General features: G+C 39.3%; 1 protein-coding gene across 7 annotated transcripts in view; it reads right to left on the reverse strand.

The window, feature by feature from the left end:
* MTRF1 (mitochondrial translation release factor 1) overlaps positions 1 to 17245 on the reverse strand; it is a 64085-nt gene that overhangs the window by 18031 nt on the left and 28809 nt on the right. For 6 of the 7 annotated variants that reach the window (XM_086711280.1, XM_086711291.1, XM_086711307.1 and 3 more), the window contains 2 exons: positions 9033 to 9205; positions 1338 to 1455 (listed from right to left, as the gene is read on the reverse strand). In XM_086711280.1, the coding sequence (XP_086567406.1) occupies positions 1338 to 1455; positions 9033 to 9205 (291 nt within the window). The remainder of the gene's footprint in view (positions 1 to 1337; positions 1456 to 9032; positions 9206 to 17245) is intronic. The other variant, XM_086711314.1, reaches the window with a different exon arrangement.

Raw genomic sequence — 17245 nt, forward strand, 5'->3', positions numbered from 1 at the left:
GAGATCGTGACCTGGCTGAAGTCGGACGCTTAACCGACTGCGCCACCCAGGCGCCCTAGACATTTTCTAAAGAAGACATCCAGATGGCTTTTGTCCAGACATAAAAAGATGCCCACCATTGCTCATCATCAGGGACATACAAATCAAAACCACAATGAAGTATCACTTTACACCTGTCAGAATTAACAACATAGGAAACAAAAGATGTTGGCGAGGATGTGGAGAAAGGGGAACCCTCTTAAAGTGTTGGTGGGAATGCAAACTGGTACTCTGGAGAACAGCATGGAGGTTCCTCAAAAAATTAAAAACAGAACTATCCTACGACCTAACAATTACACTACCAGGTGTTTACCCAAATGATAGAAAAATACTGATTTGAAGGGGCACATGTACCCTGATGTTTATTACAGGATTATCAACAATAGCCAAACTATGGGAAAAGCCCAAATTTCCATTGACTAATGAATGGATAAAGAAGCTGTGGTATATCAGGGTTCCTGGGTGGCTCAGTTGGTTAAGCATCCAACTTCAGCTCAGGTCATGATCTTACGGTTTGTGGGTTTGAGGCCCACATCGGGCTCTGTGCTGACAGCTCAGAGCCTGGAGTCTACTTCAGATTCTGTGTCTCCCTCTCTCTGTGCCCCTCCTCCACTTGCTCTCTCTCTCTCTCCCAAAAATAAATAAATGTAAAAAAAAAAATAAAAAAATAAAGGTGTGGTGTGTATATATACACACGCAATGAAATATTACTCAGCCATCAAAAAGAATGCAATCTTGCCATTTACAATGATACGAATGGAACTAGAGTATATTATGCTAGGCGAAGTAAGTCCATAAGAGAACAACAAATACCACATGATTTCATTCATATGTAGAATTTAAGAAACACAACAGATGAACACAGGGTAAGGGAAGGAAAAATAAGATAAAAATAGAGAGGAAGGCAAACGATAGAGACTCTTCAAAACAAAGAAGAAACTGAGGGTTGCTGGAATGGAGGCGGGGGGGATGGGCTAAATGGGTGATGGGTATTAAGAAGGTACTTGTTGGGATAAGCACTGGGTGTTATATGTAAGTGATGAATCACTAAATTCTCCTCCTGAAACCAACTATGACACTATATGTTAACTAATTAGAATTTAAATAAAAATTTGAAACGGAGAAAAAAAGTGGAATATGAACACACTGGGGACCTCAGACCCATGATCCCAATGTCAACTTAAAGAGTTGGTGCAAGAAACAAGACACCAACACAAAACTATTTTCTTCTCAACGTTGAATAGTTTTGTAAGATGTAAAAACAGGTTAAAAGTACAAAAGCAAAGGGACTTGATTACCTGTGGGGACATGGACGAGTCTGACAGCACTATCAGTTGTATTAACATGCTGACCTCCTGCTCCTTTGGCTCGAAATGTATCTATTCGCAAATCCTTGGGGTCTATTTTCACATCTACCTAGAACCAAAAGTACAACGTAAGTAAATTCTACGTCCAACAAATGTTTTAATACTTAAACTAAGAAAGAGCTTATACCCAAGAAAGAACCGTAAACTCCCTATATCAACTGATGCTATTTTTTGACACTGATTATGTTGCTATGAGATCATGGGGTTAGGCAATCTCTCAAGTGTCCTCACACACCATGCCACAAAGCCACATTTGATAGAAAATATCCATATATACGTATGCGTGTATGCATAAAATTGATCCTCATTATTCCGACTATATGCAAATTCACCTACTTTATTTGTTCCCCATATCAATTATTGCTGCACTTTCACAGTCACGAGGTGACATGCGCAGAACTGTAGAAACTCCAAGCTGCTCTATATGTGCACATTCCCAGCTGAGGTCGAACAAGGTGACACTTGGGTTTCTTTTTTCAGTATGGCCAGAGAATGAAGACAGGAGGGGGCAGAGCAGCGTAGTGCAAGAAGCTTTGGCTCTTGGGTCAGTTGGATGGGGTTTGAACCCCAACTCAGGCATCTGTTAATGAAGTAGCCTCAGGCAAGTCACCTAATACTTGTGAACCTCATTTTCTCTTTGTAAAATAAAGAAAATAGACTCTACCATGACAGGTTACTTTTAAGATTATAATCCATGTAAGATAAATAGATACAGAAATATATAGGTATATAAATATATGTATACACACGCATACATATTTCCCCTAGGGGAAATGATGGTTCAGTATTTGCTAAATCAGTGTTTGCTGAGACTTCACAAAACATAACTACTGTGAATACTGAGAATCGACTATGTGTACTTATTAGTGGACTAAATGGTAGCATCCAAAAAGATATGTTCATGTTCTCACCACTAGAACCTTATTTGGAAAAAGAGATTTTGCAGCTGTAATTGATTTAAGATGAGATCATCCTGGATTATTCAAATAGGCCCTAAATCCAGTAAGAAGTGTCCTTAGAGGAGAAAGTAGAGGAGAGGAACGTGTGCATTCAGAGGTATCTAGCTTGCATCCAAGGAACACCTAGAGACACTAGAAACTGGAAGTAGCAAGGCAGCCTTCACCCTTAGAAGCTCTGGAAGGAGTATGGTCCTGCCAATACCTTGATTTTAGACTCCTGGCTTCTAGAACTGTGAGAAAATAAAATTTTTTTTCTGTTTCCAGCCCCTAAATTTGTGGTAATTTGTTACACACACACACACACACACACACACACACACACACACACTACAAAATACGATGTTTTTCAGGGGAGAACTAACATCTTGTTCCACATTTATCGTTTATTTGTATGAATGGCAGCGAGTCTGATTTTTCTCTTTGTAGAGTAATAACAGGGTCAGTTTTAGACTCTAATATACAATTTGGTTATTCTTTTGTTTCCTCTAAAATGAATACTATACTGTGAAGAAAAGATTATACAGCTTTTGTTAAAATATGCCAGTGTTGGCTACCTTAAAATTTCAATAAATGCTAAAGAGAAGTGGAGCACCTGGGTGGCTCAGTCGGTTGAGCGTTCGACTTCGGCTCAGGTCATGATCTTGTGGTTTGTGAGTTCAAGCCCCATATTGGGCTCACTGCTCTCAGAGTGTCAGCGCAGAGCCTGCTTCAGATCCTCTGTCCCCCTCACTCTGCCCCTCCCCCACTTGCACGGTCCCCAAAAATAAATACTTTTTTAAAAACAAACACTAAAGAGACGAGTAATTTCCCATTTTTTGTGGTTACAGTATATTAAATAGTCATGTAGTAAATATATGTATATTATATGTCCTATTCTCTTAAATGTTATAACTACCTAATGACTGTTGGAAAATGCTGAACAAAGAAACAGTGACTTAATGAAATACAAAGAATTTTGAATGTCAATTAAGAGAATAAGACTTTGCTCTTTTATGAAAATGAAACTCCACTACATGAGTTTAATTTTCAAGAATATGAAGAGAATAAGAGGATAGGTGAAAATGGGGTGGAAGGAATAAGGAGGGAAGCAAGAAAACTCTATGGTTTTGATTTCTGAACTACATAAATGTTTGCATACACCAAGAGTGAAATTATATAAAAGAGGAAAGAAAACTCAAATGCTAATACTTAATAGGAACAGAAACAAATGAATCAAAATATTTACCATAATGATATCATAAGCACATAGAAGAACATTATTTCAGATGGTCTTTGAACATAGTGCTTTGACTATGCTTTCCTGGTAGGCAATATCCTAAGGACAGAATTCTTAAACAGTACTCAGTAGTTTGCTAATTTTAAAAACATTTTATATATGCTACATAATAAAGAAAAACATAAATATATTAACGTGATTAAGAAATAAAATTTTACTCACGTGTAAAGAGATATAAATACAAAATGCAAGATGGTGAGGAGGAAATACTCCCTTAATGTTAAATTTGAGTTGGTAATACTAGTAATTGGTACCAGTTATTTAAAATCATATGTATATCGTAGCTCTGTACATTAAAGAATCTAAATGTAAGCACACATTAATAATAATGAGCATACATAGTACCCAGCTCTTAATTTCTGGGTATATTTCTCACCAAAAGAAATGAGATCTGACACCAAGTCTGAGGCAGACAGATAGAAGTTGGGCTTAGGATATCTAATTATACCAGAAAGCAAGGATATGTTCAAAAACTAATGGGGTCATTTCAAAAACAGCTGCCCTAAAAAGGCTACCACTGACCAAATCAGAGACAAATTGAACATTAAACACAACAGTGATTAGAACTCACAAACTGTAAGTCTATAATGAGGTGAATAATGAAATAATATTGAGTTTATAATGAGGTAAAATAAAAGACAAAGAAAGAAGGAAGGAGGAGAGAGGATATATTAGTGAGGAAAGTTCTTTACAGAAAAGAATGCCAGTTAATAAATGCAGAAGAAAAGACAGTTAGAATATTACCATCTTGCAACCCCAAAGAAAATAACTGATTCAGGCAAAAAGATCACTAATGGATGTTAAGATCATTGAAAAGTTGTTGGAAATAGGATATATGTACCCTAGAGATTCCTCAGGAACTGCAAAGAGAAAAATATAATTTTTAAACGGTGATAGTTTTATGGTCACGATGTTTAAACTAATCCTCACTAAAGTCAGACAATCTGATATTATGTGTCTTCTGATAAAATGCAACATGAATATAAGTGCCTATAAAGTATTCTTGATCAAAATGAGTAATCTGAGGCGCCCTGGGTGGCTTAGTTGGTTAAATGTCCAACGTTTGATTTCAGCTCAGGTCATGATCTCACGGTCATGAGTTTGAGCCCCACATCGGGCTCTATGCTCATAGCATGGAGCCTACTTCTGATCTTCTGTCTCCTTCTCTCTGCCCCTCCCCTGCTCATGCTCTGTCTCTCTCAAAAATAAATAAACATTTAAAAAAAAAACACAAAAAACATATAACCTGAATGCAATAGGATAAAGGAATGAGTTAAAGAGTACCATGAGGAAACAAATTCTATAAGACAAATGGTCTAGACTCTTCAGAAAATTAATGTCATTAAAAAAAAAAAGGGTTGGGAGACTGTTCCAACCTTAAAGATATATATGACTTAATGACAAGGTATGAAACTGGATGGAATCCTGATTTAAAAAAAAAACAAACCTAGAAATAACTCCACAGAACTCCTAAAACCCTCTGAATTTCCTATGATAAGACTGATGAATTGCACCAAAACCCATAAAATACCAGGAATAAACCTAACCAAAGAGGTGAAAAGTCTATACACTGAAAACTACAGAAAGCTTACAGAAGAAATTGAAGAAGACACAAAAAAATGGAAAAAGATTCCATGCACACGGATAGGAATAACAACTATCGTTAAAATGTCAATACTACCCAAAACAATCTACATATTCAATGCAATCCCTAACAAAGTAACACCAGCATTCTTCACAGAGCTAGAACAAAGAATCTTAAAATTTGTATGGAACAAGAAGAGACCCGAAATAGCCAAAGCAATTCTGAAAAAGAAAACTAAAGCTGAAGGCATCACAATGCTGGACTTCAAGCTGTATTACAAAGCTGTAATCATCAAGACGGTATGGTACTGACACAAAAACAGACACTTAGATCAGTGGAACAGAATAGAGAACCCAGAAATGGATTCACAAACATATGGCCAACTAATCTTTGACAAAGCAGGAAAGAATATCCAATGGGATAAAGACAGTCTCTTCAGCAAATGGTGCTGGGAAAACTGGACAGCAACATGCAGAAGAATGAACCTAGACCACTTTCTTACACCATACACAAAAATAAACTCAAAATGAATGAAAAACCTAAACGTAAGACAGGAAGCCATCAAAATCCTAGAGGAGAAAGCAGGAAAAAACCTCTTTGACCTTGGCCACAGCAACTTCTTACTCAACATATCTCTGGAGACAATGGAAACAATAGCAAAAATGAACTCTTGGGACCCCATCAAGATAAAAGCCTTCTGCATGGTGAAGGAAACAATCAGCAAAACTAAAAGGCAACTGACAGAATGGGAGAAGATATGTGTAAATGACATATCAGATAAAGGGTTAGTATCCAAAATCTATAGAGAACTTATCAAACTCAACACCCAAAAAAACAAGTAATCCAGTGAAGAAATGAGCAAAAGACATGAATAGACACTTTTCCAAAGAAGACATCCAGATGGTTAACAGACACATGAAAAAATGCTCAACATCACTCATCATCAGGGAAATACAAATCCAAACCACAATGAGATACTACCTCACACCAGTCAGAATGGGTAAAATTAACAGCTCAGGCAATGACAGATGTTGGTGAGGATGCAAAGAAAAAGGGACCCTTTCACACTACTGGTGGGAATGCAAACTGGTGCAGCCAGGCTGGAAAACAGTATGGAGGTTCCTCAAAAAATTAAAAATAGAACTACCCTACAACCCAGCAATTGTACTACTAGGAATTTATCCAACAGATACAAAAATGCTGATTTGAAGGGCACATGCACCCCAATGTTTATAGCAGAACTATCACCAACAGCCAAAGCATGGAAAGAGCCCAAATGTCCATTGACAGATGAATGGATAAAGAAGATGTGGCATATATACACCGTGGGAATATTACTCAGCAAAATTATGCTAAGCGAAATTAGAGAAAGACAAATATCGTATGATTTCACTGATATGTGGAATTTAAGATACAAAACAGATGAACATAAGGGAAGGGGAGCAAAAATCACATAAAAACAGGGGGGCAAAACATAAGAGATTCTTAAATATGGAGAACAAACAGAGGGTTACTGGAGGGGTGGTGGGTAGGGGGATGGGCTAAATGGGCAAGGGGCATTAAGGAAGACACTTGTTGGGATGAGTGCTGGGTGTTATATGTAGGGGATGAACCACTGGATTCTATTCTTGAAATCATTATTGCACTATATGCTAACTAACTTGGATGTAAATTAAAAACAAATTATTAAAAAATAAAGACTGATGAAGGTATTTTGTTGTACACAACAAGCCCCCTTTTAAGTGTATGTTAATAAGAGGTGATTTCTAAAGCCCTTAGATAACCACACGATGGGGGCTGACTGCCAGGGGGACTAATCCTGTGATTGGAGGACTGGAATTTTCAGCTCTACCGCCCCCACCCCAACTTTCAGTGAAGGGAAAGGAACTGGAGGTCAAATTAATCGCTAGTGCCCAATGGTTTAATCAATCATGGCTATGTATAGAAGTTTCCATGAAAATCCTCAAGACACAGGGTTCAAAGAACTTTCAGGCTGGTGAACACGTGGAGGTGCAAGGAGGGTAGTGAACCTAGACAGGGTAGGGGAGCTCTGCACGTCTTCGCATGTACTTTGCCCCATACATCTCTCCCATATGGCTGTTCCTGAATTGTATCTTTTGTAATAAACAACTTTTCATAGTAACTGAGTTCTGTGAGCTACTTCAGTAAATTATCGAGCTCAAGGATGGGGTTGTGGAAACCCCTCAATTCATAGCCACTTGGTCAGAAGCACAGGTGACACCCTGGACTGGTGACTGACCTCTGAGGTGGGAGGGAAGGGAGACCAGTGGGAATGAGCTCCTAGCCTGTGGGGTCTGATGCTATTTCCTGGTAGGTCATGTCAGAATTGAGTTGACTTGTAGGACAGCCGCTTGGTGTCCACAGATTATTGAGAAATTGCTTGCTCGCGGAAAAAAAAGCTCGACACACTTAGAGTGGAGGAGTATTCTGTGAGTAAACAGAACGTGCAGGAGTTTGTCCTAGAAGATAATATTACAGCATTATGGCTGATTTTCACAAATAATGGTATTATTTAAGTAGGAAAATGTCCTAATCTTAAAAGATGTTAAGTTGAAGATTTGGAGGATAAAGCCTCATAGTGTCTGCTATACTCTTTATAGTTATTTAAAAAAATGTGTACACATACACACATAGGAATCCCGCAAATATGGCAAAATGTAAATGGGTATTGACTACAGGTGAAGGTTATGTAAGTTTTTAGTGGCAGTCTTTCAATTTTCTGTATATTTAAAATTTTAAAAAGGAAAAAATAGGCAATATGGCTGTATTCAACTAATAAGATAATAGACCCCATATAGATATTATGTCACTGCCCTCAACATATTATCTATGGAATTCATTTCCACAGATAAAACTTAAGCAACATTATTAAAACTTTGTGAATTCTGTTTTATGAAGAGAATTGGCTTCTATTTAAAAAGCAAAAGAAAACACCCTGGTGAGGCATAAGAAGGGCAACTTTACCTTGGGAAGAGTTAAGATTTCCCAATATAGACTACAAAGTTCAATGTGTATCATCAAAAACCAGTTTCCTAGTGCTGGAGAGGATGTGGAGAAACGGGAACCCTCTTGCACTGTTGGTGGGAATGCAAACTGGTGCAGCCACTCTGGAAAACCGTGTGGAGGTTCCTCAAAAAATTAAAAATAGACCTACCCTATGACCCAGCAGTAGCACTGCTAGGAATTTACCCAAGGGATACAGGAGTACTGATGCATAGGGGCACTTGTACCCAAATGTTTATAGCAGCACTCTCAACAATAGCCAAATTGTGGAAAAAGCCTAAATGTCCATCAACTGATGAATGGATAAAGAAATTGTGGTTTATATACACAATGGAGTACTACAGGGCAATGAGAAAGAACGAAATATGGCCCTTTGTAGCAACGTGGATGGAACTGGAGAGTGTGATGCTAAGTGAAATAAGCCATACAGAGAAAGACAGATACCATATGTTTTCACTCTTATGTGGATCCTGAGAAACTTAACAGAAACCCATGGGGGAGGGGAAGGAAAAAAAAAATGAGGTTAGAGTGGGAGAGAGCCAAAGCATAAGAGACTCTTAAAAACTGAGAACTGAGGGTTGATGGAGGGGTGGGAGGGAGGGAAGGGTAGGTGATGGGCATTGAAGAGGGCATCTTTTGGGATGAGCACTGGGTGTTGTACGGAAACCAATTTGACAATAAATTTCATACATAAAAAAAAAAAAATCAGTTTCCTAGAAGCTAAGGCTTGTCAGCAAAACACCTATTAAGCTGAAGTTGTCAATGCCTCCTGGTAAGGTTACCTCATCTGGTTGAGGGAGGACAATGACTGACATGGTTCCTGTGTGAATACGCTGCATTCTTGATGACAGGCCCACCTCGGGGATTCGTTGAACTCGGTGAATCCCACCTTCATACTTCAAATGCTTATATACACTGTCACCAGAAATTCGGGCAGCTGCATGATGTAGCCCACCTAGGAACATAAAATCCAAAAATATTAACTAGTTCTACTTTGAAAGGGATTTGGATCTTAAATGCCCTTACTCCCAGGCCTGAATCCAAGTACAGAGCCAAAGATGAGAACATAAACTAGGTACAAAACTGTATCTTCCCAAGGTCAATGTATTAACATATAAAAGGAAATATACCAAAATATTATTTATGCTTATCTCTGGGGAACAGAAGAACAATATATTTTTTTATTTTACTTTTTATACTTTTGTTTCTAAACATTCTGTAATGAACAAAATTTACTTTTATAAAAATTCTTCTAGAAAAAAAATACTGGGACATTTTCTTCAGTGAACTACCCTATGCAAGCGTAGGCCAGTATGGTGCCTATATAAAAGAAGGCTCACTAACATAAGAATTTATGTATTTATTTTAATTTATTTACTGTTTATTTTTGAGAGACAGAGAGAGAGACACAGAACATGAGCAGGGGAGGGGCAGAGAGAGAGGGAGACACAGAATCTGAAGCAGGCTCCAGGCTCTGAGCCATCAGCACAGAGCCTGACGTGGGGCTTGAACTCACCAACAGTGAGATCATGACCTAAGCTGAAGTCGGATGCTTAACCAACTGAGCCATCCAGGTACACCTTTATTTTTTTTATTAAAAAAATTTTTTTTTAGCATTTATTTATTTTTGAGAGACAGTGTGCGAGCAGGGGAGGGGCACAGAGAGAGGGAGACACAGAATCTGAAGCAGGCTCCAGGCTCTGAGCAGTCAGCACAGGGTCTGATGGGGGCTCAAACTCACGAGCCGTGAGATCATGACCTGAGCCGAAGTCAGACGCTTAACTGCTTAACCGACTGAGCCACCCAGGTGCCCCTCAGGTGCTCATTTAAAAAATAATTTTTTAATGCTTATTTATTTTTGCATGATGAATAATTCTATATAGGTCCTCCCAAGTTTTCAAGAATCTGTTGAAATTTAGCTCTTGCTTATTTATCTGTGGAACGTGAAGATAAACACAAAAAAATCTTCATGCGTAGGTTAGCCTTTTCTTATTGGACATATTTTTTTTTAATATTTTTATTATAAAATAATACACAGACATGGGGTACTTGAGTGGCTCAGTTGGTTAAGCATCTGACTCTTGGTTTTGGCTCAGGTCATGGTCTCACAGTTTTGGGTTTGAGCCCTGCATCAGGCTACACTCTGACACTATAATGAAGTAGGGTCATTTTAATCATATGAAGATACTATTTTTAAAATACCACTATAAATCCAGGATTTGAGTATATCTATCATGTTTAAATCAATTGCAACTATTATCAATGAAGCTCAACTTGTCCATCTTTGTCCAGCAGGTGCTTTTTCAAGGTAATTTCTGAGTTCTTGTAGAGTATAACAGAGTTCTTACTATGGTATAACAAAATTTCCCAGGATTATCCTGAACTTTTCCTCCCCAAAACCTGGAATCAGTGATCTCTCCAAGAAGCCTTCATTCCTTTCAGAGAGAAATAATACTTCAATATTTTTAATATTTGGGCAATAGGAATGTTCACTATTACTGGGTAGGTCATTGATTCCAGGTCTTTGCGTAGACAGAGACAGGAAATACGTCGAGTTCATACCGATGTTGGGAGACAACTCTGTATCGGTTTCTTGCATTTCTGCACATCTTGCAAATAAGGCACTGCCTGTCCTCTCGTTCCAGAAAATATTTTTAAGAGTGTTTGCATAGGAAACAGCTTTGGAGGTGCATCTCCCTCCAGAGCAAAGGACAAGTTTGCTTATGGCCTTGGAAGGTAAAGGTAGCGTCTCCTTGTTAGAGCAATGGGCAAGCATGCTTACTTAAAAATTTTGAGATCGCTAAGCTCAGAGTTCCTCTCATATAATGAAACCTACTGCATAGGCAGTTATCTGGCTTCGAGTTGCCTTATAGGACCTGGGGCTCATTGAACCAAAACAAAAATGGTGATATTCTGCTTACTGCTATTGTGAGCAATAACCTGTCCTCTGTCTCTGACCCACAAAACTGTGGCATGCTAACTTGTTAGCTTGCAAGTAGGGCAAAATCTCAGACCATTTGCAGTTCTTGACAATTAATACTTCCAGGGTAAATTCAAGATGACAGCCTCTTCTCTATTGCTCTTGTCTTCCATTCCAAGAATCTTGGTTCTTAAGGACAGGGAAGATACTACAATATCTCATAATTATTCATCTATTTTATCTCATAGTACACATACAACAGTCTAGAATAACTATGCTAGTTCTGCCACAACATGATTACTAAAAACATTAAAAGTTGCTCTTCCTGTTCTCCCATTTTTCAAATGATTGTATTCTATACTGTCAGATACAGTTCTAAAACACTGTATTATTTTCCTTAGTCCTCAAATAGACCTAGTTCTGCAGGTAACCACATGCATGCTCACCTCTACTCCTTATGTTGATACTTCATATTTTAGTTGTCTAAACTTTTATCTTCTAGTAGATTCCTCAGAAAGGGAACATGGGAAAAGGACTTCTTGAATCCCTGCATATTGAGAAGTTTGTATACTTATACTCATAAGTCAGTTTTGCTGCTTATAAAATCCTTAACTCAAACTTCCTTCCCCTGGGTTAACTATGCTGCCACTGCTGCTGCCATGTTCCTAAGATGTTTCTAGTGAAGACTCAGTGCTCTGACATCAGATCTAACCACTTGGTTTCTAAAGTCAGCATGGTGGACAAAAATTGGCCATAATTTTAGATTACCCTAGAAAACGACTTAGGAAAGTAACTTATCAGAGACTGACATACCCTCTCTTTTTAAGATTTTATTTTTTTTTTCAACTTTTTTTTTTTAATTTTTTTTTATTTTTGGGACAGAGAGAGACAGAGCATGAACGGGGGAGGGGCAGAGAGAGCGGAAGACACAGAATCGGAAACAGGCTCCAGGCCCTGAGCCATCAGCCCAGAGCCTGATGCGGGGCTCGAACTCACGGACTGCGAGATCGTGACCTGGCTGAAGTCGGACGCTTAACCGACTGCGCCACCCAGGCGCCCCTTAAGATTTTATTTTTAAGTTATCTCTACATCTAACATGGGGCTCAAACTCACAACCCCAAGATCAAGAGTCGCACGTTCCACTGACTGAACCAGCCAGGCGCCCCTGACACACTGTCTCTTAGTAAGTCCAACACAGCTGGTCTTCCTCCAGTGATGGAACAAATTACTGTTTATCTTCTTGAATACCAGATAAAGAAGCTGACTAGCATTTAGCAGTCAGATGATATGAAAAATGTAATTGTTTATCATTAATACTCAGTGTAGTCAGATGCTCATATTATGAAAGATACCTAGAAACTGAGACAGAGTGAGGCCACAACAATTAAATTTTCCATCTCATACTCACTCTGTACTTTTAATATTATTCCCCTCACCCCCCCCCCCCCTTTACCTACTTCATGTTGAGGGCACATATTTGAATTTATATGACCTGAAAGGAGAAGGCTGCAACTTTACTGTACAGATTACTAGAGCCAATCTTAGGCTGCCTGGGTTCAAATTTAAGCTTTTCCTCTTCCTAGTGCGTGTCCACAGGCAAGTTATTTCATTTGTTCATGCTCTGGTTTCCTTACTTGTAAATGGTAATTATAACTAGGGCTACAGTATGGAAAGCCATTCACATTGCAGACTATGTGAGTAGTGCTTCAAGGCATAAGTAAGCATATGATATAGTGCTGAATTCAACCAACCTCCAAGGGTTGTTGTGAGGAATAACTGAGATAAACACTTGTAGAGCATTTAGCAGTATTGACATTTAGCCATCAATAAGTATCAGTAGTTCAGTTACTGAGAGTGTATCATTGGCTCTCCTGGGCCAGTCTGATATCATGTGGAAGAGAATGATGATCCCTGTGAACTGGGGCACCTGGGTGGCTCAGTTAAGCGGCCGACTTCAGCTCAGGTCACAATCTCGCAGTCCATGGGTTTGAGCCCCGTGTTGGGCTCTGTGCTGTCATGACAGCTCAGAGCCTGGAGCCTGCTTCAGATTCTGGGTCTCCCTCTCTCTCTGCCCCTTCCCTGCTTGCTCATTCTCTCTCTCTCTCTCTGTCTCAAGAACAAACAAAGATCCTGTGAACTAAATTATGATGTAGGGCAGAAATGATATACCTCTGAGGTAGGAGAGTGAGGTGCACTGCTGGCCTTGCCAGCTGAAAGAAAACTGCTTTTGGTGGTCCTAACTGGCAGGTGTGGAGAAAAAAAAGTATTTGTCAGATCAACAGCTACATACCAGGTATCAGGGGCTGTGAATTTGCTCAAGCAATGAAACCACATCTGGTACAGCTGCTGTCATTAGAATCACCAGCTGGCTAAGCTTATAATAATCCACTGTCATTCACTGGGATCTGATCTACCTTCTTTATAGGTCAAATAAACAAGTTGAAAAGGGATGCGGTAGGAATCATCAACTGTGCATCTTTTAAGTCCTTGATGGTGGCACTAATCTCTGCAATCTCTTTAGGAATGCAGCATTGCTTTTGGTTTACTATTTTCCTAGGCAGAGGCAATGCTGATGGCTCCTACTTGGCCTTTCTCATCATCTAGTCCTCACCCCACAGGTCAAGGAAAATAATATGGGATTCTGCCAGCTGCTGAGTATATCTGTTCCAGCTATGTATCCAGAACTGGGAAACCATTGCAGGATGGGTTTGGGAACCCACCAGGCCCACTGTGAGAGGAACCTGTACTAAAACTATTCTTCACCTGTCCTCCACAAGCCTCTCTTCTAAGTGCTGGGCCACAGTGATGTTTTGGGTCTCCTGGAATCAGTGTCATTTCAGAGCCAGTGTCCAGTAGTCCCTGAAAAGTCTGGTTATTTCCTTTTCTGCAGGACACAGTTACCCTTGGAAAAGGCCACAGACCCCTTTTGGGAGAATGCTGAGAGAAGAGTGAAGAGTATAAATATTTGGCAATATACTGGGGTCCTTCCTCAAGGGGACCCAGCGTCCCCTTTATTCAAGGGGTTTGGGCCTGTAAACCGGCTCAGGTCTGAGAACTGATTGAGGAGCCATGACTTGTTTTTATGATTAAAGTTAGATTTCTGTTCACTTGACCTAACACTTTTCTGCTTATACAGATCAAGTAAGAATTTACGGGGCTTCCTATCTATTTTCCCTCTAGAGACGCCATGGTCAACTAGCCAATGCCATAGGTCTATATGCATCAGACTACTGACTGCTGCTTTGACTCTACTGTCCATGACAGCAACTGTACCCACCTTGCCTCTGCTGCTGAGTGCTGCCACTTGCCCCCTGCCACCCTGAAATCCAATTACTCCCATTGCATTTAGGTTTCCCAATTGAGCTACCAAAGTCCCCACTCTAAGGTCTGGCCGACAGAGAAGAGCAATCATAGAGCTCTTCAAGGATGCCAGCGCTCCCCTTACAAATTTATTTCTCACATCTGTGGTAAAAAGTATGTCTTCTGGACACATAAAATGAATCATCACATTACGTTAAGCGACCTTTCCCTGAATTTAACTGGCAAGCAGAGTATAGCAAAACATAATTATAAACATTAAACTGTTGGGAGGGAGGAGATAATGTAATACACTTCATAGAATCCCTTTAACTTGGAATATATTTCAATTTATCAGATACCCAGTATACAGAATAACAGAGTTCAGACTTATACTACATATCCAGAGCTCTTGCCCTCTACTGCTTCCACAAAAACTATCTTTAATCATTTAGTTTGGACTATTTATGGAATGACTGAGTATTATCCTCTATCTGTACCTACGGTCACAAAACTACAAGACTTTAAGTCACTCGATACATGAATTTTTGCATGAAAGTATGTTTTCTTTCAACCTTAGCTTTTAGGGCTGTGTGAATCTTTGGAGTTCCTCTCCATTTCAATTAAATATTAAAATATATAGAGAGAATTTAACATACATAGTTTATAAGGTAGGTACTTTTTACCCCTCTATTTTAGCCTTCCTAGTCACATCTTTTCTTCTCCTAATTATAAATAAATCAACTTTTAAGTATTTTATAATTATAATAAGTAGAGGTTTATTCTTAGTCTTTAATTAAAAAAAATTTTTTTTAACGTTTATTTAGTTTTGAGAGAAAGAGAGACAGAGCACAAGCAGGGGAGGGGCAGACAGAGAAGGAGACACAGAATCTGAAGTAGGCTCCAGGCTCTGAGCTGTCAGCACAGAGTCCGATGCAGGGTTTGAATCCACTAACCGTGAGATCATGACCTGAGCCGAAGTCGGACGCTTAACCAGCTGAGCCACCCAGGCACTCCACTTAGTCTTTAATTTTAAAGGTATAGTGTAAGATATTTAAATTTTTCCTCCTTTAAAAAAAAGTCCTTTTTGGAGTGCCTGAGAGGCTCAGTTGGTTAAGGGTCTGACTCTTGATTTCGGCTTAGATCACAATCTCACAGTCTGTAAGCCCGCCATTGGACTCTGCGCTTGGGATTCTCTCTCTCCCTCTCTCTCTGCCCCTCCCCTGCTTGCACGAACGCTCTCTCTCTCTCAAAATAAATAACTTAAAAAAAAAGTCTTTTTTACTTTTTAAGGTATCTCTATTTTATTTTTCCAGTAAGTCAGTCTATCTATAAAAGAAAGGTTTCCCAAACATTGTCTAGGAATTGTTTAGGCTGCTCTACATTCCTGGAACAGAATCTCTTTCCCTGTTGTTATTGAGTTCATCTTTTGTTCTTGAAAACTGGATTCAAAATATACATCTGAGAGGTCATGATGACATTTACCACTATTCCCTTTTATAATGCTGTTTCTAAAAATTTTATTTTTTTAAGTAATCTCTATACCCAACGTGGGGCTTGAACCTGTAACCCTGAGATCAAGAGTAGCATGCTCCACCAACCAACTCAGCCAGGTGCCCCATAATGCTGCTATTTCTGATTATATTCTCCTTTAAACTCTCTCCTCTCTTGCTTCCATAATATTATATTGTCCTTGGGGCGCCTGGCTGGCTCAGTCAGTAGGGCATGTGACTCTTGATCTTGGGGTCATGAGTTCAAGCCCCATGTTGGGAATAGATATTACTTTCTAAACATACTATTACACAGTCCTCATCCTTTTTCTGCTTATCTGACTCCTCTCTTTCTTTTGCCAACTAGTTAATCTTTCTAAATGTGGCCGTTCTCTAAGTTCTGATGCCTTACATGTTCCCTCTCCATAGACTCTCCCTCACGTATTCTCTCAGTGTTAGATGTGGCTATTGAATCTTTCTCCTTGATGCTGTTCTCTCACCCAAGCTCTGGCTACACAACTTCAGCATTTAGTGCATATTTCTGAATGGGTGTTCACTATAACCAGAGATTTAATAATTCACTCTGCGTTCCATCTTGAATGAATGTTGTAGTCTTCCCAGCTAGAAAGATTAGAATCCCGGTGGCTCATCTTGTTTGTGTCAGAATAGACTATGAGGATGGGGATGTATGATTCTGGATCTGACAAACTTAAGTTTAATCCTGGGACTGCCATTACTTACCATGTGATCTTGGATTAGGTACTTACTCTCTGAGCCTAACTCCTCATCTGTAAAATGGGATTAATAATATCTATCTCACAGGGCTATGAAGATCAAACCACCTACACTGCACCTGGACATGGGGGCAAGCACTAGGCCCTCTTTTGTCCATTCTTCCTTTGACGATCTCCCATGTGTCTACTGCCAAGTGTAAATCTTAGTTATACCTGGATTTCTCTAATAACCTCTCTGCAGTCTGCTTAAATCTAGCTTCTTGATCCATCCTGCAAATTGCTGTCTAAATAATCTTAAAATATGTATTTATCAAGTCATATGCTTATTGATAAAATCTCCAACAGCTCTCTACTCCCCAACAATCAAGGCCTGTTCAGCTTTCAAGGCTGTTCAAACTCTACTCCCTTAAACTCATTTCCTATGACCTCCTATCACAAATGTGCTCTGGGTAAACTGGGGTCCTCATTGTCCTTCACACACACCAAGATCTTTCCTACCACCACATTGTTGCTCTGGTGGCTCCTTCCCTCTGCTTTCAATTCCTCTTTCCTGA

Source organism: Puma concolor, chromosome A1, assembly GCF_028749965.1.
Source record: "Puma concolor isolate L17-30 chromosome A1, mPumCon1.1.hap2, whole genome shotgun sequence".
NCBI lineage: Eukaryota > Metazoa > Chordata > Mammalia > Carnivora > Felidae > Puma > Puma concolor.